The sequence below is a fragment of the Copidosoma floridanum genome, unplaced genomic scaffold (genome assembly GCF_036245765.1).
Source record: "Copidosoma floridanum isolate Cflo_tuat_1 unplaced genomic scaffold, Cflo_Japanese_pri ptg000024l, whole genome shotgun sequence".
NCBI classification, from domain to species: Eukaryota; Metazoa; Arthropoda; class Insecta; order Hymenoptera; family Encyrtidae; genus Copidosoma; species Copidosoma floridanum.
This window is the reverse complement of record NW_028321901.1, coordinates 1,699,141-1,725,578: the sequence shown is the minus strand read 5'-3', so window position 1 is coordinate 1,725,578 and position 26,438 is coordinate 1,699,141. Positions and strand designations below refer to the sequence as shown.

General features: G+C 29.6%; 1 protein-coding gene across 1 annotated transcript in view; it reads right to left on the bottom strand.

The window, feature by feature from the left end:
- LOC106637206 (Talin_middle and talin-RS domain-containing protein rhea) overlaps positions 1-26,438 on the bottom strand; it is a 912,483-nt gene that overhangs the window by 257,072 nt on the left and 628,973 nt on the right. Inside the window, exons 11-12 of the mRNA XM_089595075.1 lie at positions 18,016-18,041; positions 9,976-9,977 (exon numbers count right to left, since the gene is read on the bottom strand). Of these exons, the coding sequence (XP_089451201.1) occupies positions 9,976-9,977; positions 18,016-18,041 (28 nt within the window). The remainder of the gene's footprint in view (positions 1-9,975; positions 9,978-18,015; positions 18,042-26,438) is intronic.

Below are 26,438 nucleotides of genomic sequence, written 5' to 3'. Positions count from 1 at the left end.
TGGTTATAACGATGAACGTGTAAATAGTTATCATGATGATGATGATAATGATGATAATGATGATGATGATGATGACGATAATGACGATGATGATGATGATGATAATGATGATTATATCGATTGTAATAATAATGGTAATAATAACGATATGAATAATTAAAAAAAATGATAACTATAATAATTATAAAGAAGTAATGATGTTGATTATGAGAATTCGAATAATAAAATTTATGAAAAATGTTGCACATGGAGGCTATGAAAATAATAAGGATAGAAATATGGATGCTTCTAATAATAATAAAAGCAATGAAATTCAAAGTAAAGTTAATAATATAATTAATGATGTCAATAACATAGATAATGTTTATAATATTATCAATGATACTTGTAAGAATCATGAATTCTATAGTTATTATATAAGTGATAGCGAAAATAGAGGCTTATATGATAACAATACTGACTACAACAATAACAGTTATCTTAAAAATGATTCTGATTATAATGATATTACAGGCGATCGTACTATTTTCAATTAAAACGGTGATAACTTTTAGAATGATGATAATAATGATGATGATATTTATAAAGTTAATTAAGATTATAATTAAAAAGATGACAGTAATTTCATCATTTATGATGAGAATAATGATTGTAATGATAATAGTAATAACAATCATAATAATTTTACCCAGAAGGAACTAGAGCTAGCAGCTGGATTGCTTGAAAACAGGAAAACTCCTGGACTAGATGGTATACCAGCAAAAGTCATTAAGACAGTAGTGGCAAAACATCCACAGCTGCTCTTAAACCTATACAATGTATGTTTGTGGAAGGGGTTGTGGACCAACCCCCTGGAAAAACGGACGGCTAGTATTGATGGATAAAGGCAAGGGGGAGCCTCTAACTCTCCGTCATCTTTCAAGACGTTATGCATGCTGGACACGCCTGGAAAGTTATACGAAAAGCTGCTTAAGGCCCGTCTTCTACAGGCCATACAAAATGTGGGAGACTTATCCAACAAGCAGTATGGATTCAGGAAAGTAAAGTCTACCATAGGAGCAGTAGAAGAAGTAGTAAAAGCAGTTTAGAACACTCGAGACATATGCCATGGAGTGAGACCTCTTATTTTTCTGGTGACCTTGGATGTAAAGAATGCTTTCAACTCAGCAAGATGAAAGGACATGCTTCATGCTCTGAAATACACATTCAGAACACTGGACTATCTCCTGAGAGTACTGAGAGATAATCTCAAGGACCGCTTCTTGACCTATACGACAACAAAAGGCGAAACAAAGAAGAAGATAACTGCAGGGGCATTCGAGGGATCCATACTTGGATCCGATTTCTGGAACGTGTCATACGACGGACTTCTCTGCCAGGAAATGCCAGAGGGGATGTTCTTGGTGGGATACGCTGACAATGCTGCTGTAGTGATCGTCGAACGCACGATGGAACTCGTCCAGATACGACTTAACCAGGTTATGCGGAGAGTGACTCCATGGATGGAGAACCACGGACTCAAAATTGCAGCAGGGAAAACAAAGATGGTACTATTGACGACAAAAGAGATAGATATCATTATCCCCCTCAAGGTACAAGAAAAAAAAGTAATGACAAAGGATGCCGTAAAATACCTAGGGGTGACGCTGGATAGAAAGCTCACAGTTTGGAGCCACCTTAGGCAAGCAGTAAACAAGGCAGCCGCTAGAGTAGCAGCATTAAGTTGAATCTTGCTAAACGTCAAAGGTCCAAAGCCTGCAAAACGCAGGCTCCTTATGTCTACGGCCCAGTCTATTATTTTGTACGGGGCTGAGATATAGGGAGATGAGATGAACGTCGAAAAAAACAGAGTGAAAATTGGCCAAGATCGAAAAATAGGAGCCTTATGGATAGCCTGCGCCTATCGCACAGTCTCAGAGTCTGCGATAATGGTGATTGCGGACGTAATCCCCATCGACCTCCTTGCGAGGAAAAGATGATTAAAGCATCTCACGGAGCAGGATCTAGCAAGAATAGAGGCCAAAAAAAATGCCCGGGAAATAACCTGGGAACGTTGGCATCATAGATGGCAAGAAGAAACTAAAGGTAGATATACGGCACGCCTAATAAAAAATGTGAAGGAATAGACTGAGCAAAAACACGTAGAAGTAGATTACTACCTTACCCAATTCCTTTTAAATCACGGGTATTTCCACTCATACCTCAGCAAGATGTGGAAAACACAGACGGCTGCTTGCAAGTACTATGGCTACACAAAGATGACGCAGAACATTCGTTCTTTGACTGCATCAAGTGGCAAGCCGACCGAAACGTGCTGCAGGAAAGGATCGAAACTTTCAATCCTGACAACGTCATAGATAAAATGCTAGTCAACAAAAAAAGGTGGACTGCAGTAGCCCAATACAAACATACAGTTCTTCGGGCCAAAAAGGAGGATGGTTGTCTGGGCGACTGAGCGGAGATGGTGCGAGTGTGGATCCAGTGCCATCAGGGGGGCATGGGGTTGTGTTTTTGCTGCGGTGTCCGGGGGGCTCAGGGGGGTGTGGTGGCAGGGATTTGGGGACGGGGCCGCTGGGGTGTACGGGCTCCACGGGGTGGTTGGTGTGCGGAATGGGGGCCTGCATGGGTGCTTAAGCGCTTGCAGACTTCCTTAAACCACTTCGCTTTATCACCTATCTACTGAAAAGCGGCTGCGGCCGGGTGGCCCATGCTTTTGGGTGCTTCGCTTCCACTGCCCTCTTTCTTTTATTTTCTTTTTTCTAGCTAGGCTTCTAGGGTATGGTCACGGGGTGGTTTGTGTGTGGTATGGGGGCTTGCGTTAGCGTTTGAATGCGGGCAGGCTCCTGAGAACCGCTTCACTATATCACCGTCCTACCAATGAGCGGCTGTACCTCGGTGGCCCAGGTCTTTGCCCCTCAAGCTCTGCGGTGGGTGCGCTCTTTGCGCCTTTGTTGGGGGTGGCCCAGTTAGGGCTCACGCTGAGGAGCATCTGCTAATTATTTTACTCCGTCCCTCCAAGTAAACAGAGAAGAGCAGCGTGGATGCATGATGGAAACTAGGAAATATCCTAGAGGACGCAAAAGTTAGAAGACAAGTTGGTAACGAAAAACTTCAGGAAGACCAAACCAGGGGCTAAGCCTCCGTGGCCCCGGCTTGAAGTGTAAATGAAAAAGCAGATTCCGAGCCAGGTGTCCCAGGAGAAAGGTCTTGCCAGTTTAGTGCGTATGGTCATAATGAGTCTCACACAGGGGAGGGTTCATACACCGTTTTATAGTGCATAAAAGCATTCTGGACGACCTCGGAAAAAAAAAAAAATAATAATAATAATAAAAGTCATAATAATAATGGTATACTAAAATTGCAATGGAAATAATGATAATGGTAATGAAAATAATGATAATAATAATAATAATAATAATAATAATAATGAAATTGATGATAATTATTATGATGATTATGATAATTGTTATATTGATGACAAAGATAAGAATAATGATTATAATGATAATAATATTAAGGCCAACAGTAATAATACTAAGACAATCAAAAATTTTTACAAAAAAAAAGTAGTAATAATTATTAGAAACGTAAAAATAATCAAAATATTTCTGTTTTCGACAACAAAAATAGTAATTTTTGTAATAACGGTTAGAATTATATCAATTATGCCTTTAAAAACTATTTAAAAATTATAGTAACAAAAGTTATAATAATAGTCACATATATAGTTAAATAAAAATGATAATAATGATCGTCGTAGTATCGTTTATTAAGACTATAAAAATACAAATAATGATGATAATTATAGAGATATAAATCAATATAGTAAGAATCATGATGATGATAATGATGATCATGATAATAATGAAGACGGTAATAATCATATTAATAATGATGCTGATGATAATAATGATAATGATATTAAAAATAACAATGTTAATAATAATAACAGCGGTAGTGTTAATTGCTATTATCATAATATTAATAACATTGATGTCAATAATAACGGCAATAATAATGATTTAAAAGGGCTTTTAAATAATTAATGTAATAACAATAATTTGAATGATAATATTAATAATAGGAAAATAGTTATCATTTAATTAAAAGTACAAGTAATCATAATTATGATAAAGACAAAAATATAAATACAGGTGATATGGATCATTATAACGTTATTAATAGACGTAACGGAGATAATGTAAATAACAGTAATGTCGATACTTTTAATAATTCTAAGAATGACAATGTTGATAATGAAGGCAATGTTAATGATAATGGTGATAATATCGATAATGATAACAATGACAATGTTGATGATAATGACAAAGTCAGCGATAATGATGATGATAATGTTGATGATAAAGATAATGGTAAAAATGATGATAATGATATTGATGAAAATGATGATATTAATGGTAAGAATAATAATAAAGATAATGATGATAACGTTGGCTATGACAATAACGATAAAACCAGATGTAATGCTTATTAAAATAATGACGATTTTAATAATAAAGATAGTAATAACAAATAGGATAAAAATTAAAAAAATTAAAAAAATTATAATTTGGCTCATACAAGTTATTAAAATAACAAGCATAGTGATAAGAATGTTAATGATAGTAAAAATGATTAGTTATAGTAAAAATAATGTTAATACAAAAAATTTGAGTGACAATTAAAAAGACAATATTAATCATAATATCTGTAGTAGATGTAAGAATTACTATTTTTATTGTCATTATAAAAATGATAGTAATAATAAAGGTAATAATAATAGTAATACAAATAATAACAATAAAAGTTATATTAAAAGTAATGATTAAAATGATTATAATGTTGACATGGATACGTTCTTAACAAAAATGATAATATTTTTTATAAGGATGACAAGAATAATGATTATTATAATAAAATTTATGTAGAATGTAATCAAAAAGACAATGACAGTAGTAGCATAATTATAAAAAGAATCATTTAAATAATAATTATTGTCATAACAATGATAATGATGATGATGATAACACTGAAAATGATAATGATCATTATGGTAGAAATGGTAATGATAAAAATAATAACGATTATTGTGATGATATTAAAAATGATTGTTAAAATGACGATGATGATAGTAATGATTATGATGACCATATTAATTATAAAATAAACAATAATAAAATAATGTAAAATAGAGATAATAATGTTGATAATAATGATAATGATGTTAATAATGGTGATAATAATAATAATTGTGACAAGTATTGTGATATTGATGACAATACTTATGATAGTAATGATAACATAATCTGAATAATAATAATAATTAAAATGGTTATAAATACAATAATGATGATGATGATGATGATGATGATGATGATAATGATGATGATGATTATGATGATAATGATGATGATGATGATGATGATGATGATGATGATGATGATGATGATGATGATGATGATGATGATGATGATGATGATGATGATGATGATGATGATGCTGATGATGATGATGATGATGATGATGATAATGATAACGATGATGATGATGATGATAATGATGATGATGATGATGATGATGGTGATGATGATAATGATGATGATGATGATAATAATGATAATGATGATAATGACGATGATGATGATGATGATGATGATGATGATGATGATGATAATGATGATGATGTTGATGATGATAGTACGAATTTTAATAATAATAATAATAATAATAATTATAATAATAACAGTAATAAAATGATGCTCAGACCTGTGACAGTAATAATACTAATAGTTAAAAGGATGGTAATATTTATAATTTCTCTTTTATTATAACAATAACGACAATTATACAGGGTAATAAGGATAAAAATACAGATACTTACAAAAATAACAATTTTAAGGATGACAAATGTTGATATCATCTATTCAAATGGTAACGATGCTAACTATTATCATGATTATAGTAACCAAGATGATCATGTTAATCAAAAATATAAAAATAGTAATAAAGACAATAATAAACATATTAATGACAATAATAATGGTAAATTATCAGGAACTCAAATGGTTCTACTGCTAACTTCTGTTTATTATTGAACGATGTTTCAGCCCATACAGAAACAAGTCTCAAGGCCCTCATTAGGTTAAAATAAAATCTACACAAGAATTACAATTCACTTTTACTATTAATAAAATATACAATAAAATTTTACTTCAGCGCTAAATTGAAACTTACAATTGACCGATTAAACGGGTCGCATCAGGCAACGCACTAGATGTTATTATTGCGTATACAAATATGTTAAGTTTGCAAGTGCTTGTATAGCGTAAATTGTCTATGTATTAGAATGTAAATAAACATTGTGATAATGAATACAAATGCTGTCCCTATCTATAAGTCAATAAGTGTGGCTACTAAGATATTGAAATACTAAACGCGAGAAGTACAACTGTACAGTACTACTTTGTACTTCTCGCGTTTAGTATTTTGATATCTTAGTAGCCACACTTATTGACTTATAGATAGGGTCAGCATTTGTATTCATTATCACAATGTATATTTACATTCTAATACATAGAAAATTTAAGCTATATAAGCGCTTGCAAACTTCACATATTTGTATTCGCAATAATAACATCTAGTGCGTTGCCTGAACGTGACCCATTTGATCGGTCAATTGTAAGTTTTAATTCAGCGCCGAAGTGAAATTTTATTGTATATTTTATCAATACTAATAGTTAATTGTAATTCTTCTGTAGATTGTATTTGAACCTGATGAGGGCCTTAAAACTTGTTTTTGTACGGGTTGAAACGTCGTTTAATAATAAACAGAAGTTAGCAGTATAACCATTTGAGTTCACTGATTATTTATTAATCCATCCGCTGCTATTAGAGTACGCCTTATGCTCAATAACAATAGTAAAAGTAGTTATAGTAAATACAATAATAATAGTAATTAATGATTATTTTGGTGATAGAAACACTGTTAGTAAGAAAAATTGTTATAAAACTATTCTCAATATTAAAAACAATAATTATAAGTGAAAATCATAATAATAAGATTACTGTTGATAATGACAGTCATATTATTTCTATAAATAATGATTATGGTTGGAAATATTATGCTGCTGATGATAATGACAATAATTGTATCAATAAAAGAAATTAATAATAGCGTTTATAGATATGACCAAAATTTTGACACTGGTAATGTGACATTCCATGTCATACGCCTTATATTTATTACTCAAAAGCACAGAGTAAGGTTTTTGAATTATAAAAAATAACAGCTCAGTGATCTCAAACCATAGAGCGGTAAAAATAATTCTGCAATCGCGCGACACATAATTTACTTCCTTTAATACAAGCTACCGTCAGAAAACTCAAACTACGCGTAAGACCTCAAACCATTTTATAAAACGCTTATCTTACAAAATTACATCAGTAAAGTAAATAATGTAATGAATCAACAATTTTATCATTCTTAACTGCAGACGTACACAAGAAACAACATACACAATTTCGACCGCAACACGTACTTAATACATTATTTAAAAAATCAGCATTTTGAACTATCAGTTACTGTGAATATATTTCACTATGACTGTGCTCGTGTTTATCGAGAGTAATTAGGTTAAGCTCTAATTTGTCGTTTGGATCACCATTCTGACACATCTTCCTTAAACGGAAAAGTAAAAAAACTCGTCACACATAACAATATTTGCCTTTTTTCTTTCATCAAGTGCTCTGAAGTAACTATAAAAAATGGGGAGTAAGTTCTGTTGCGTCTGTTGAACGGATGTAAGAGTTAGTTCGGTGGCTAAGCTATGTGAGAAAAGCTCAAGTGAATCAGGCCACTGTAAATTTGCCTAAAAGTAAATCAAGGAGAAACAAGAAAGAAAAGACCGTCGACTTGGGTTCCAACGTTCAAAGCAGAAGCCTAATTATTGTCATCGCCACAAGTGTAAGATAAGAAACATCGTTGTGGATAACCTTGTAAGATCTTGCAACTGCGTGCACGCAAGCAACAGCTAACTAACAATCATAGAAGTAAGTTAAGTTGAGAAAACTATAAATTGTATAACATTCTGAGTGCAAATCGAGAATTTCATTATTTATATTGTTTGTAAAGTTAACTTTTTCTGGCTTTTCTAAATGTGTTGAATCATCATATAAGGCGTAACTTGGTTGTTGATTAAATTACTTTTTCCTGAATTAAAAACAATTCACTTGCTGAATTACATAAAACTTCAAGATCTAATAATTCTAATTGATTGACACATAATTTGTACCTTCATTAATAAACAAAATATCGAGGAAAAATAAAATAAACACTGTATGACAAAGTACATAACAAGGACGTGAGATAAAAAGACGAATTAGATACGCTACTACCGTATGACATAAGATTCAACATCTAACAGTCAACGCCACCTTAGAGTACACCACTCCATACATATCGCTCATTGAAATCTAACACCACAACACTGAGTCAATAATTTCAGAGAAAAATGTACTGTAAGTAAAACCAAATAAAGCCTTTAAGCCGACGCCTGGTTTTTGACGAACAAAAATTAAATTTATTTGTTTGTAAAACGAATCTACAAAATCCCCCTATTACTTATAGAAGCTCAGACGTAACAAATAGGCATTTCGTTTTGTGGCAAACTAAGCCTTTTGTTTTATTCGTTATTCTAAATTTCTTCATTGTCTTTCTTTATGTATTTTCAAAAATTTTTTTTTATTTGAAGGATTAAGCTCTTGGGGATACAAGCAGAATAGCAGATGTAGCTTAAAGAAAACAGTTACTCGAACAATATTATAGGGCAAGGAAAGCCAAAAAATCACTAGAATTCCTTGAATTATCACGTAACGTAGCACCAAACAATTCAGCCATACGTATAAGTCAAGCTGCATTACACAATCCAATTAATAGTGGTCAAAATAAACCTCTCAAAGATTTCTTACAAAATATTAAAAATGGTAGGTCCTTTATTTCAAACGTGGAAGAGCCTATGTTTTTAAGAACAGTCATTTCCATGCTAAAAGGTAGAGCAAGAAGTTGTCTAGACGGATTAACAATAAATACATTAGACGATCTTATAAATCATTTGAAGGCACACTTTGCTCCTTCTAAAACTTACGCTCAATACATCACCAACGTTTATAATTCTAAAATAAAACAGGGAGATACTATTCGCGATTTTCACGAGAGAATTTCCCAACTTATTAATCGAGGCACTAAAGCAGCTGAAACAGAGGCTGCTTCCAACAACATTTCTGGAAACTAACAGCCTGATTCCAAGTTACATCTAGAAATTGTTGGCCGTGAGGCATTCATGCGAGGCCTACCCAAAGGATTCAGGGTGAACATGATAACTAACGTACCAAAATCGTTTGCCGGTGCTTTACGAGTAGCTTTAAAAGCAAAGAAAATGAAAAAGCATTATACAGTAATACTTACTTTACCATGTAGCATCAGAATTCACATATATACCTTGCTTAGCAGTTACATTCTAGAGCAAAACCAAATTTATCAGTATACAAAAAAAAAAGACAAGAAATTTTTTCATATTTTCAATAACTTTTAACAATAAATAATATAATCAACACAAGTTGACTATAACGATCTCAACATGTACAATCGCGATAATATTTCTTACTGCTACAACCCTAATGACAAAAAATTTTTTTCTGACTACGTTAAATTGAGACGAAATAAATAGCGTCACACCTAGCTCTTTGATATTGACGTAACGACTCAAATAATCAATCAGTAAAATTGATGCAAAAATCAAAAATTCAATGCAACCTTATCAGTCTTTAAACGATTCGTGAAAATATCATCGAAATTTTGGCTCCACACAACCAACGCAATACTGAAACCAACTATTAGCCTATTTGAATTTACCCTTTCACACAAGCTAACTACAAGGTGTATTTAGTAACTCGTCTACTTCTTCAATAGGAAATTACCCCTGCACTTGCAAACACGATCAGATATCACGTGATTCGTGAAACGATACAAGCTTTCGTTCAATGATCAAACTTTTTCAATAATCAGCAAAATTTTAGACCCCCTAAAGCAGACCATTCTTTAAACAAAAACGGTGCTCATCGCCCAGACGCAGTGGTGAACAAAGACCTTAATCAGCGTCCACTGAAGAACCAATTTGTGCAATCGCCCGAGTGTCCGTCGCAAGGAACATTAACAATGCACTGGCAGTGAGACTTAATATTTCACAATTAAATGGAATCGAAAACGCTTCTATAATAGATACAGGAGTCAATGCTATAAAAATATATTAATTGCTACCAAATTTTATTATAAATACTGATACGAAAATTTCTCTTATTAAATTAACTTCTCAAAATATCATAACATTAGGAGCAGTGACGATAGACTTATGTGATAAAAGTCGAGTTTTCAAGGTAAAAGCACAAGTAACACAACTTAGTGAGACAAGAATATTTGAAAATTTATTTCTATCCAAAAAACCAGCCAGGCTTTGTAATGACACAAGAGCCTTGATACTAAAAAAAAGATCTATAAGTTTCAATTTATTTATAAGGAGAATTGTAACAATAAGCGACGAAGAACGTGGACTTAAGTTGCTTAATACAACGACGGAATATATAAGTCATAAAAATATATTTTACGATATAATAGATAATATTATTATAAATGAAGACCATTCGAAATCTTTTTTATTTTCTCAACATTTTAAACCTACAACTGTAACCTTTGGTCAAAATCGTGTGTATAAAACACCATCAAGAACAGAAGTTTGCATAGAGATTCCTGTAACACAAACTTACAGCCATGGGCAAGCATACTTGTGCTTGATAAAAACTACTCCTGGTATAGTTATAGGCGTATCAGCAGTAACATACGATAAAGGCTACTGTCTTACAATGGCTGTAACTATTAGAGAAGAGCGAGTAGAAATCAAGGTACCTTCGCAAAATCTTGTACCTTTTGATCTAGATGATTTAGAAAATTTTTTCAACACAGATTTAAGGGATGATGTTCCCAACATAACAACAGAGGAAAAAATTAAATATGTTATGGAAAACTTTACTGACATCATTATAATAAGACAAGCTATAAATAACTTTTTTAAATAGTAAAAAAGTATTTGCATCTATTTTATATAAAAAATGATGCTGCTCAATGAAAATCGTATGTACAACATAATATACTAACAACTGACGATAAACCTGTTTTTACTGAACAATATAGATACCCTTTTACTCTACACAAAAAAAACAGAGATAAGATCAATGAATTATTACAAGAAAAAACTATTAACTATTCTTCTAGTCAGTACAATAGTCCGCTTTGGATTGTGCCCAAAAAATCAGAACCCAACTAAGAAACGAGGCATTGTTTCGTAATAGATTAAAAAAACCAAACGCTAAGACTATCTCTAATGCTTACCCATTGACTATTATTACCGAGATATTAGAGTAAATTGGCAGGTCAAATTTTTTTCAGTATTCGATCTAGCTAATAGATTCTATCAAATTGAAGTACCTCCAGAAGATCGCCATAAAACAGCTTTCAGTACTCCGTACCAACATTACGAGTATACAGGTATGCTTTTTAGATTATGCAATGCACCAGCTACATTTCAAAGACTCATGTATTCTTTACTTTTGGGATTACAGGGCACATAACTATTAATATTTTTAGATGATATTATAATATGTGTTAAAACTTTAGAAGAACATGAAACAAAAGTAAGAAAATTATTCAATATACTACTAAATGCTGGTTTAAAATTACAGCTAGATAAATTCAAATTTTTAAGTCCTGAAGTAACATATTTAGGACATAAAATAGGTTAACCCTATTATTATGGAAAAGTCAAAAATCTGATTAGACTCAGACTCAGAAAGAGAGCTTTAAAAGATTAAAATCAGCCCTGTGTAAGGCCCTGGTACTTGCAAGTGCCAATCTCAACGAACCATTTATTCTAACTGCTGACGCATCCAACTTAGCTCTCGGTACTATTTTAAGTCAAAAAGAACCAAGAGAAGATAACCCTATAGCCTAAATGTCTCGCACTCTCGATAAATGCAAAAGAAGTTACTCCACTACTGAAAAAGAGTGTTTAGCAGTAATAGCCACAATACAAAATTTTTAACACTTTTTATACGACGAAAATTAACAGTCTACGAAGACCACAAATCTTTGGACCATTAATAGTTCAAAGGTTACTTAAGCGCTGAGCATAAGAAAAACAAACTTCACCTCCTCCTGACAGACTCACGGTCACTTCAGACTCTGATGATACAGAAATTCTCGATACATCCGAAGATAAAAATAACCAGCAAGCACTGATAGCCCAAAGAGATGAATCTCTACTTTCTAGTCTTTTGAACACTAAACCAGATTTATCATCCATTTCAACCACAACAGATAATACGTCAGAACAAAAAGCTATTACTGGAGCAAGTGACTTGGAAAATATATATTTAAGCCTTTAGCACAACCGTCAGTTTCTACGACTTCTACAAATAAAAAATCGAAACTGCACCTCAAAAATCTGTAGAATTTGAGATTGACACTGTCTCATCAAGTATATTAGAAGATGAAATGGTTGCTAAAATAAAGCAAAATACAAAGCTGCAGTTCACCAATTGTAGATCAACGCATGAAAATATTTTGGAAAGCAGTTTGAATGAAAATTATGCTAAACAATATCCTTTAACTAATAATTTGCAAAATACAAATTTTGCTGACCCATCTTTATATTCAGATTATGACGTACCGCCAGGAATAACAGGAAGTAAAAAACCAGAGTCAACCGATACAAGTTTTCAGAATTTAAAAACCTTATGTAATAATGCACTAGGCTATTCCAATGATTCTAAAAATTCTAAAAAAGAAGAAAGCTTTCCAATGAAATCAAAATCACAAATAAGACACTCCAAGGCTGTGTCTACGGTAATAGAAAACGATGTCAATACTATGTGGAAAAAGCCTAACGTTTCCACCATTGAATAAGAAGATAGTAAAAAGCTAGAGAGAAAGAAAAACGCATAGTAGTATACCTAATACATCTTCTCATTCAAGTGCTGAACAGTAAGACACATTCATAAAAGAGCATTATGCCTTAAAGCAAAGTAACTTGTGACCGTCTACTCGTCCTACAGCTGCATTCAAAATGTTGGAGCAGCAGTGGAATGCCAAACGTGATGACCAAGTCTCTCGTAACGAAAGCACTATAATAAGACCTTTGATAAGAACAAAAATAGACTACCTTAAAATATTAAGTGCACAAGAATGTTCAACATATGCAAAGAACAGAATTGCAACTTTTATTTTGGCCAACTTGACGCTTAATTCTACTAACAATCAATTATTATTGGATTTAAATTAAATTTCAAAATCCAAATCAAATAAAACGCAATTACAAGTAGGTGACGTGATAACAACAAATTGTAAAAAAAAATTTGTATCCTGTTTGGTTATCAAAGAAAGAGAAAAAGATGAAATATTGCTTCAAGACCTTTACTTTTGCTTAGTAGATTTCGCCAAAGCAATAGAAAATAAATATACAAAAACATTTAGAATGTACAGAAAGAAATACCCGACAATTTGCCCGGAGAAATATTGCAACAAGCAATTCATAAAGAACTCAGTCATGTAAACATTAAGATAAATGTATATTTCGGCAAATGGGCTTATTTTTTGAACAAAATAAGACAATAAAAATGAATAGAATGCCACAACAGTCTCTTCGGCGGACACAGAGGCATAAATAAAACTTATAGAAGAATACGAGAATTGTATTACTGGCAAGGTATGACAAAAGATATTGGAAATTTTGTACAAAAATGCAAAATTTGCCAAGAGCAAGAACTAATACGGATAAAAACAAAAAAACCTATGATTATAACTGATTCCCCAGCTTAAGTTTTCTCAAAAATAGCTATTGATACTGTAGGACAACTAGCAACAATAACATCTGGTAGTAATTATGTATTAACTATACAATGTTTATTTTTAAAACACTGTGTAGCAATAGCTGTACCCGAGATTCGAGCTATCACAGTCACAGACGCTCTGACAAGACACTTCATAGCATTGTATGGAGTGCCTAAAATAGTACTCAGCAATAATGGAAACCGTTTAAGAAATAATGTATTAACAAATTTAGCCCAAATTGTTGGTTTAAATCTTAAGATCACTACACCTTACCATCCTCAATCTAACGGTTCACTAGAACGTAGTCATGCCATGCTTGCAAGCTTCTCAAGAACAAAAGCTACAATTAAACAGGCCTGGGACAAAATTTCATCTTTTGCTATGCTATACATCAATACAATACATCACTGCATACAGCTAACGGATTTACACCATATGAATGAGTATACATATATAATCATATGAAAAAGCTCATGATGACCTCACGAAATGTAAACATGAAAGTTAACAAAATTATAATATTCATGCTAGACCTTAGAATTTAGAAGTTAGTATGAAAGTTTACGCAATAAAAGAACCTTTTAGAAAAAAATTTGACAAATATTACAACAGAATCTTTGAAATCACCAATATAAGTAAAAATAATAACAATATAACACTTAAATCAGAGAATGGTAAGTAATTATCAACGAGTTGGATAAAGTACAGTGCTGTTACGAATAAGACTTCCCCAACGGGACCTACTCTAATTTAAGGACGCATAAGGCAAAAATAAGAATTTATTTCTTTCAACTCTTGCAAATAACTACTCGTACATGGAGAGTGATTTTCATACAATTTTTCGTCATGAACAGCCAAGTTTTGCCAATACAATCAACTGATAATTATTACCTTATTACAAACTATGTTAAAAACTTACATTTGTTTATAAGTTAATAATGTATGACTAATAAGGAATTAGATTAACAATAAGATCAAACTCTAACAAGTTCCACACAAAAAATAATTTCAGTAGTTTCAATGTACATTGATAAATGTCAGTTTATTGGTTTTCAAACTGAAATCTTTTAAAAATATTTTAATGTTAGCGACGTCTAAAATTCATAACCAATAATATCTAAATGTATGAACCATCAGAAAAAAAAACTTCTTGCAATTGAATAAAATTTCACAAAAACTTTTTTTTTTACAAGTTTACATATACTACTGTTCAAAATTATACTTTTCTATTGTATTACATACACCTCGTAAACATTAAAAAAATTATATGCACGTGCGAAACCATCAACAGAGGATTTCACGTTTTGAAGATGTGTTTCCAATAACCGACCTTCAACAAAATTTTTTTTAACACTAATGCACTGTAAGGTTGTAACAACAGTCTACGGTAAACTTTATGTCTTTTAGTTAAGACAATAATAAAATTTATAGTAATTGCTAAATTGTTAATAAAAAAAAATCATAATAAATATTAAAATAATAATAGTGATAGTAATAACAGTAAATATTTTCAAAAAAGTTATACTAACGGTAACTAATAAAAAAATAATACTAACAATATTACTGTGGATAATAACGATGATGTTTGTTTTTGATAACTAAAAAAATCCATACCGTATTGCTACTAAAAAAATGTTCCTGATATAGTTAAAAATGATAATATTAAAACTTATCATATTGTTTAAATGACAATAAAAATGATGGTTGTAGTAATCATGCTGATAAAAAAACTAATTGTTATGTCATTTATAATAATAGTGTTGACAATGGTGATAACAACAGTTATAACAATCATAACGATAGTAATTATGACAATAATAACAAAAGTAATGAAGGTGTTTATCAATATCGTAGTATTTAGATTCATTGTGGTACAAAAGTTTAATAATTATACAGATAAAGTTAATATTGGCGATAATAATTACCAACATAATGATAAGTATAATATTGCTGATAAAGGTAATAAAGATAACAATGACATCATAATAATAATAATAACAATGATAACAATAATAATCATAATAACGATAATAATAATAGATAGAATGTTTAAAATAATGATATTGATAGAAGATATAGCATCAAATAAAAAGTACTTATAACTGTCATTATTATGATTATTATTGTTATCATTGTTATTATTATTATTATGATGTCATTGTTATCTTTATTACCTTTATCAGCAATATTATACTTATCATTATGTTGGTAATTATTATCGCCAATATTAACTTTATCTGTATAATTATTAAACTTTTGTACCACAATGAATCTAAATACTACGATATTGATAAACACCTTCATTACTTTTGTTATTATTGTCATAATTACTATCGTTATGATTGTTATAACTGTTGTTATCACCATTGTCAACACTATTATTATAAATGACATAACAATTAGTTTTTTTATCAGCATGATTACTACAACCATCATTTTTATTGTCATTTAAACAATATGATAAGTTTTAATATTATCATTTTTAACTATATCAGGAACATTTTTTTAGTAGCAATACGGTATGGATTTTTTTAGTTATCAAAAACAAACATCATCGTTATTATCCACAGTAATATTGTTAGTATTATTTTTTTATTAGTTACCGTTAGTATAACTTTTTTGAAAATATTTACTGTTATTACTATCACTATTATTATTTTAATATTTATTATGATTTTTTTTTATTAACAATTTAGCAATTACTATAAATTTTATTATTGTCTTAACTAAAAGACATAAAGTTTACCGTAGACTGTTGTTACAACCTTACAGTGCATTAGTGTTAAAAAAAATTTTGTTGAAGGTCGGTTATTGGAAACACATCTTCAAAACGTGAAATCCTCTGTTGATGGTTTCGCACGTGCATATAATTTTTTTAATGTTTACGAGGTGTATGTAATACAATAGAAAAGTATAATTTTGAACAGTAGTATATGTAAACTTGTAAAAAAAAAAGTTTTTGTGAAATTTTATTCAATTGCAAGAAGTTTTTTTTTCTGATGGTTCATACATTTAGATATTATTGGTTATGAATTTTAGACGTCGCTAACATTAAAATATTTTTAAAAGATTTCAGTTTGAAAACCAATAAACTGACATTTATCAATGTACATTGAAACTACTGAAATTATTTTTTGTGTGGAACTTGTTAGAGTTTGATCTTATTGTTAATCTAATTCCTTATTAGTCATACATTATTAACTTATAAACAAATGTAAGTTTTTAACATAGTTTGTAATAAGGTAATAATTATCAGTTGATTGTATTGGCAAAACTTGGCTGTTCATGACGAAAAATTGTATGAAAATCACTCTCCATGTACGAGTAGTTATTTGCAAGAGTTGAAAGAAATAAATTCTTATTTTTGCCTTATGCGTCCTTAAATTAGAGTAGGTCCCGTTGGGGAAGTCTTATTCGTAACAGCACTGTACTTTATCCAACTCGTTGATAATTACTTACCATTCTCTGATTTAAGTGTTATATTGTTATTATTTTTACTTATATTGGTGATTTCAAAGATTCTGTTGTAATATTTGTCAAATTTTTTTCTAAAAGGTTCTTTTATTGCGTAAACTTTCATACTAACTTCTAAATTCTAAGGTCTAGCATGAATATTATAATTTTGTTAACTTTCATGTTTACATTTCGTGAGGTCATCATGAGCTTTTTCATATGATTATATATGTATACTCATTCATATGGTGTAAATCCGTTAGCTGTATGCAGTGATGTATTGTATTGATGTATAGCATAGCAAAAGATGAAATTTTGTCCCAGGCCTGTTTAATTGTAGCTTTTGTTCTTGAGAAGCTTGCAAGCATGGCATGACTACGTTCTAGTGAACCGTTAGATTGAGGATGGTAAGGTGTAGTGATCTTAAGATTTAAACCAACAATTTGGGCTAAATTTGTTAATACATTATTTCTTAAACGGTTTCCATTATTGCTGAGTACTATTTTAGGCACTCCATACAATGCTATGAAGTGTCTTGTCAGAGCGTCTGTGACTGTGATAGCTCGAATCTCGGGTACAGCTATTGCTACACAGTGTTTTAAAAATAAACATTGTATAGTTAATACATAATTACTACCAGATGTTATTGTTGCTAGTTGTCCTACAGTATCAATAGCTATTTTTGAGAAAACTTAAGCTGGGGAATCAGTTATAATCATAGGTTTTTTTGTTTTTATCCGTATTAGTTCTTGCTCTTGGCAAATTTTGCATTTTTGTACAAAATTTCCAATATCTTTTGTCATACCTTGCCAGTAATACAATTCTCGTATTCTTCTATAAGTTTTATTTATGCCTCTGTGTCCGCCGAAGAGACTGTTGTGGCATTCTATTCATTTTTATTGTCTTATTTTGTTCAAAAAATAAGCCCATTTGCCGAAATATACATTTATCTTAATGTTTACATGACTGAGTTCTTTATGAATTGCTTGTTGCAATATTTCTCCGGGCAAATTGTCGGGTATTTCTTTCTGTACATTCTAAATGTTTTTGTATATTTATTTTCTATTGCTTTGGCGAAATCTACTAAGCAAAAGTAAAGGTCTTGAAGCAATATTTCATCTTTTTCTCTTTCTTTGATAACCAAACAGGATACAAATTTTTTTTTACAATTTGTTGTTATCACGTCACCTACTTGTAATTGCGTTTTATTTGATTTGGATTTTGAAATTTAATTTAAATCCAATAATAATTGATTGTTAGTAGAATTAAGCGTCAAGTTGGCCAAAATAAAAGTTGCAATTCTGTTCTTTGCATATGTTGAACATTCTTGTGCACTTAATATTTTAAGGTAGTCTATTTTTGTTCTTATCAAAGGTCTTATTATAGTGCTTTCGTTACGAGAGACTTGGTCATCACGTTTGGCATTCCACTGCTGCTCCAACATTTTGAATGCAGCTGTAGGACGAGTAGACGGTCACAAGTTACTTTGCTTTAAGGCATAATGCTCTTTTATGAATGTGTCTTACTGTTCAGCACTTGAATGAGAAGATGTATTAGGTATACTACTATGCGTTTTTCTTTCTCTCTAGCTTTTTACTATCTTCTTATTCAATGGTGGAAACGTTAGGCTTTTTCCACATAGTATTGACATCGTTTTCTATTACCGTAGACACAGCCTTGGAGTGTCTTATTTGTGATTTTGATTTCATTGGAAAGCTTTCTTCTTTTTTAGAATTTTTAGAATCATTGGAATAGCCTAGTGCATTATTACATAAGGTTTTTAAATTCTGAAAACTTGTATCGGTTGACTCTGGTTTTTTACTTCCTGTTATTCCTGGCGGTACGTCATAATCTGAATATAAAGATGGGTCAGCAAAATTTGTATTTTGCAAATTATTAGTTAAAGGATATTGTTTAGCATAATTTTCATTCAAACTGCTTTCCAAAACATTTTCATGCGTTGATCTACAATTGGTGAACTGCAGCTTTGTATTTTGCTTTATTTTAGCAACCATTTCATCTTCTAATATACTTGATGAGACAGTGTCAATCTCAAATTCCACAGATTTTTGAGGTGCAGTTTCGATTTTTTATTTGTAGAAGTCGTAGAAACTGACGGTTGTGCTAAAGGCTTAAATATATATTTTCCAAGTCACTTGCTCCAGTAATAGCTTTTTGTTCTGACGTATTATCTGTTGTGGTTGAAATGGATGATAAATCTGGTTTAGTGTTCAAAAGACTAGAAAGTAGAGATTCATCTCTTTGGGCTATCAGTGCTTGCTGGTTATTTTTATCTTCGGATGTATCGAGAATTTCTGTATCATCAGAGTCTGAAGTGACCGTGAGTCTGTCAGGAGGAGGTGAAGTTTGTTTTTCTTATGCTCAGCGCTTAAGTAACCTTTGAACTATTAATGGTCCAAAGATTTGTGGTCTTCGTAGACTGTTAATTTTCGTCGTATAAAAAGTGTTAAAAATTTTGTATTGTGGCTATTACTGCTAAACACTCTTTTTCAGTAGTGGAGTAACTTCTTTTGCATTTATCGAGAGTGCGAGACATTTAGGCTATAGGGTTATCTTCTCTTGGTTCTTTTTGACTTAAAATAGTACCGAGAGCTAAGTTGGATGCGTCAGCAGTTAGAATAAATGGTTCGTTGAGATTGGCACTTGCAAGTACCAGGGCCTTACACAGGGCTGATTTTAATCTTTTAAAGCTCTCTTTCTGAGTCTGAGTCTAATCAGATTTTTGACTTTTCCATAATAATAGGGTTAACCTATTTTATGTCCTAAATATGTTACTTCAGGACTTAAAAATTTGAATTTATCTAGCTGTAATTTTAAACCAGCATTTAGTAGTATATTGAATAATTTTCTTACTTTTGTTTCATGTTCTTCTAAAGTTTTAACACATATTATAATATCATCTAAAAATATTAATAGTTATGTGCCCTGTAATCCCAAAAGTAAAGAATACATGAGTCTTTGAAATGTAGCTGGTGCATTGCATAATCTAAAAAGCATACCTGTATACTCGTAATGTTGGTACGGAGTACTGAAAGCTGTTTTATGGCGATCTTCTGGAGGTACTTCAATTTGATAGAATCTATTAGCTAGATCGAATACTGAAAAAAATTTGACCTGCCAATTTACTCTAATATCTCGGTAATAATAGTCAATGGGTAAGCATTAGAGATAGTCTTAGCGTTTGGTTTTTTTAATCTATTACGAAACAATGCCTCGTTTCTTAGTTGGGTTCTGATTTTTTGGGCACAATCCAAAGCGGACTATTGTACTGACTAGAAGAATAGTTAATAGTTTTTTCTTGTAATAATTCATTGATCTTATCTCTGTTTTTTTTGTGTAGAGTAAAAGGGTATCTATATTGTTCAGTAAAAACAGGTTTATCGTCAGTTGTTAGTATATTATGTTGTACATACGATTTTCATTGAGCAGCATCATTTTTTATATAAAATAGATGCAAATACTTTTTTACTATTTAAAAAAGTTATTTATAGCTTGTCTTATTATAATGATGTCAGTAAAGTTTTCCATAACATATTTAATTTTTTCCTCTGTTGTTATGTTGGGAACATCATCCCTTAAATCTGTGTTGAAAAAATTTTCTAAATCATCTAGATCAAAAGGTACAAGATTTTGCGAAGGTACCTTGATTTCTACTCGCTCTTCTCTAATAGTTACAGCCATTGTAAGACAGTAGCCTTTATCGTATGTTACTGCTGATACGCCTATAACTATACCAGGAGTAGTTTTTATCAAGCACAAGTATGCTTGCCCATGGCTGTAAGTTTGTGTTACAGGAATCTCTATGCAAACTTCTGTTCTTGATGGTGTTTTATACACACGATTTTGACCAAAGGTTACAGTTGTAGGTTTAAAATGTTGAGAAAATAAAAAAGATTTCGAATGGTCTTCATTTATAATAATATTATCTATTATATCGTAAAATATATTTTTATGACTTATATATTCCGTCGTTGTATTAAGCAACTTAAGTCCACGTTCTTCGTCGCTTATTGTTACAATTCTCCTTATAAATAAATTGAAACTTATAGATCTTTTTTTTAGTATCAAGGCTCTTGTGTCATTACAAAGCCTGGCTGGTTTTTTGGATAGAAATAAATTTTCAAATATTCTTGTCTCACTAAGTTGTGTTACTTGTGCTTTTACCTTGAAAACTCGACTTTTATCACATAAGTCTATCGTCACTGCTCCTAATGTTATGATATTTTGAGAAGTTAATTTAATAAGAGAAATTTTCGTATCAGTATTTATAATAAAATTTGGTAGCAATTAATATATTTTTATAGCATTGACTCCTGTATCTATTATAGAAGCGTTTTCGATTCCATTTAATTGTGAAATATTAAGTCTCACTGCCAGTGCATTGTTAATGTTCCTTGCGACGGACACTCGGGCGATTGCACAAATTGGTTCTTCAGTGGACGCTGATTAAGGTCTTTGTTCACCACTGCGTCTGGGCGATGAGCACCGTTTTTGTTTAAAGAATGGTCTGCTTTAGGGGGTCTAAAATTTTGCTGATTATTGAAAAAGTTTGATCATTGAACGAAAGCTTGTATCGTTTCACGAATCACGTGATATCTGATCGTGTTTGCAAGTGCAGGGGTAATTTCCTATTGAAGAAGTAGACGAGTTACTAAATACACCTTGTAGTTAGCTTGTGTGAAAGGGTAAATTCAAATAGGCTAATAGTTGGTTTCAGTATTGCGTTGGTTGTGTGGAGCCAAAATTTTGATGATATTTTCACGAATCGTTTAAAGACTGATAAGGTTGCATTGAATTTTTGATTTTTGCATCAATTTTACTGATTGATTATTTGAGTCGTTACGTCAATATCAAAGAGCTAGGTATTATTATTTTAAAAATGATAGCGCTTAAGAAAACGATGGTGATTATAAAAATGACAATAATAATTATGATAATAATAATAATCATAATGATAAAGACAACGATAGTTATAATAAAAATGATGAGGATACTGATGATAATGAACGTTATGATAATAATGAGAATAATAATAATGACGATATTTATGACAACAAAAATGTTGATTATAAGAATAATGATAAATAACATGAAAATAAAAATAATAAACATAATAATAATGAGAATAAAAATGATTATGATGATAATAATAATTACAATGATAATAGCGCTTACGATAATTATGGTAAAGATAGTAATGAGGGAAGATAATAATGATGTTTTTCATAAAGGTAATATAAATGACTATACTTATAATGACAATGATAATAATTATAGTTATAATGACGATGATTATGATGCTGATGATGACGATAATATTATGATGACAATGATAATAATAATGATAATGATTATGATAATGATAATGATAATAACGATGGTAATAATTGTGATAATATTAATTATAATAATAATAATAATAATCATGATTATAATGATAATTATAATAATAATTATATTAATTATAGCGTTGGTGATGATGGAAATGTAATGTTAATAATTAAGTTAATGATGACACTGATGATAAAGGTGATAGAAATGATTAATATGATAATGTCAATGTGAATAGCAACGATAAGGATGATAATGATAATTGTGATGATGATAATATTAATCGAAAGATATCAAGCATGAAAATGATAACGATCATAATGATAATGATAATAATCGTAATGATAAAGATAATGTTGATGAAACAATAGTAAAAAAATAGATTATAATAGTAAAAATTATGATAATAATTATAAAAATGATAATAATATTAATAATAAAGATAACGATAATGATATTGATAGAAAAGATGATAATAATAATAATAATTATAATAATAATTTTAATAATGTTAAGAAACATACCTATAATAATAATAAGAATTATATTAAAAATAATGTTAATAATGATTATAATGATAGTAATAATAATAAAAGTGCTATTAATTATAATAATGACGAAAATAACAATAATAATAACAATAATAAAAATTATAATGATAATAAGAATGATGACGAAAATGATAACTTCAACGATGATAATAAAGATGATGATGTTGATGATGATAAAGATGATGTTGTTATCAATGATGATAAAGAAGACGATGATAATTATATAGGAAATGATGATAAAGATAAATATTTCAATAATAATCATATTGATGATAATGAAAATAATAATGATTATTATGAAAATGATGACAATATTGATGACGATAAAAATAATGGTGATGATAATAATTATGATGATAATGAGAATAATAATGAAAAACAAAGTCCAACGGTGGTACTGTCATGTTCTAAATTTATTAAAAAACAAAACGATGTTCCGGCCGTTTAGACAACGTCCCAGCCCTGATTAGGTACAAAAATCTATGAGTAACAAAATTCTTTGCAATACAAATTTAAGTCAAATATAATAAACGCAAATTAAGTTACATGTATAACATACCTCTGACTCTTACGAAAGGGATGTAAAATGTAAACGTATAAGCAGGGTATAAAAGCTACTTAGCTTGAAACTCTGACTACATTACGATTTTGCATCCCTTTTGTTGTTATACATGTAACTTAATTTGCGTTTATTATACTTTACTTAAATTTGTATTGCAAAGAATTTTGTTACTCATAGATTTTTGTACCTGATGAGGGCCGGGACGTTGTCCAAACGGCCAAAATGTCGTTTTGTTTTTTAATAAATTTAAAATATGACAGTACTACCATTGGACGTTGTTTTTTATTATTTACCAACTGTCATTGGACGTTTTATTTGAGAATAATAATAATTAAAAAAATGATGATGATACAGAAGATAATGATAATGATGACGTTTATTATGATGATAATAATAATAATTATAATAATAATAATAATGATAATAATAATAATGATATTGATTATGACAATAATGAATATGGTAATGATAATAATAATTATAACAAACTTAATAATAATAACAATAATTATCATAATAAAAACAAATTTAATAATGACAATAATAACAATAATAATAATAATGATGATAATGATAATAATAATGATGACGATTCAGTTGTCGATGATAATAATAATTTTAATAATTACGATAATGATAATAATAATCGTAATGATGATAATTATGATAAAAATTATAATGTTGACGATCATAAACATAGTTTTGATAATGACGTTCATAATAATACTGACAAAAATTAGAACCATAATAATAATAATGTTTTTTTGATGATCATAATAATAATGATAATAATAATGATAATAATTATGATATTTAAAAAAGTTAATATGATAATGATGATTGTGATGATGATAATGAAAATGATGATACTGATAATGATAATTGTGATGATGATGATGATGATAATCGTATTGATCATAATAATAAAAATAATAATAATAACGATAGTAATAATAGAAATAATGATTATGATGATACTGACAATGATGATAATTATGAAAATAACTGTATTAATTAAAATAATAAAAATGTTAATATAAATGATGGTTATAATATTGATTATTATGAAAGTAATGGCGTTGCTAATGATGATGATGTCAATGATATTTAAAATAATGATTCGGATAATGATATTTATAATAGTAATGATCAAAATAATAATAATAGTAATAATAATAATTGTGATGTGACTAACTATGATGATAATTGTGACAACACTGACAATGATTAAGATAATAATTTTGACGATAGTAATGATGACAATGATAATGATGATAATGATGATTATGACGACGATAGTAGTGATAATAATTATGATGATAATAATTAAATAACAATAATGATAATAATCAAAATGACAATAATGATATTAATTATGATGACAATAATAGTTATAATGTTGATAATGTCTATGATAATAATGATAACAATTTTTATACAATGATGATAATAATAATATAGAAATCTTAATAATAGTCATCATTATGATGACACTAATTATTAACGATGACGTTCATGATAATAATGACAAAAATTAGGACCATAATGATAGAAATAAAGGATTTTTTGACAATCATAATAATGAGGATGATGATAATAATAATTATTACGATATTTAAAGTAATTCTGATGATAGTGATGGTGATGATGATGATCATGCTAATAATGATAATACTGATGATGATGATTATGAAGATGATAATGATGATAAAAAAATAACGATAATGACAATAATATTAAGGACAATGAAAGTAATAATATTTATTATCATATTGATAATAATAATATTGATCATGATAATGAAGATAATATTTATATTATCGATCATAATAATGAGGATTATAATAATTACAATAATAATAAGATAACGATAATAATAATGACAATAATAATAATAACGATGATAATAATAATGATCATTATAATGATGATGATGTTAATAATGATAATAATGATGTTAAGAATGATAGTGATAACAACAATAATAATAATATTAACGATGAGTATCATAAAAAAAAGGATAAAGAAGATGATTATAAGAAGTATGTTAATAATTATTTAAATAATAACTTTGACGATGATAATAATGATTATAATAATAAAAATAATGATGACGACAACGATAACAATTATGTGTTGTTAATATAATGATAATTATTATGTGCATCATAATAGTCATGAACATAATAATAATCTTGATAATAATAATAATTATAATAATAATGATAATCATGATAATTACGGTAATAATAATAATGATGATGATAATATTAATGATGATGATGATGACAACGACAAAAATATATTAATAATAATCATAATAATAATAATAATAATATAAAAAGACGATGATAATGATAATAATGATGATGCTAATAATGATAATAATGATAATGATAATGATAATGATATTAATGTTGATAATGATGAATATAATGATGATGATAGTTATGATAATGATAACAATGATGATGATCATAAAAATAATGATGATGATAATAATAATAATAACAATAATGTTGCCACTGATAGTAATAATTTTGATAATTACGATGATAATGATGATATTCATATTAATCATGAT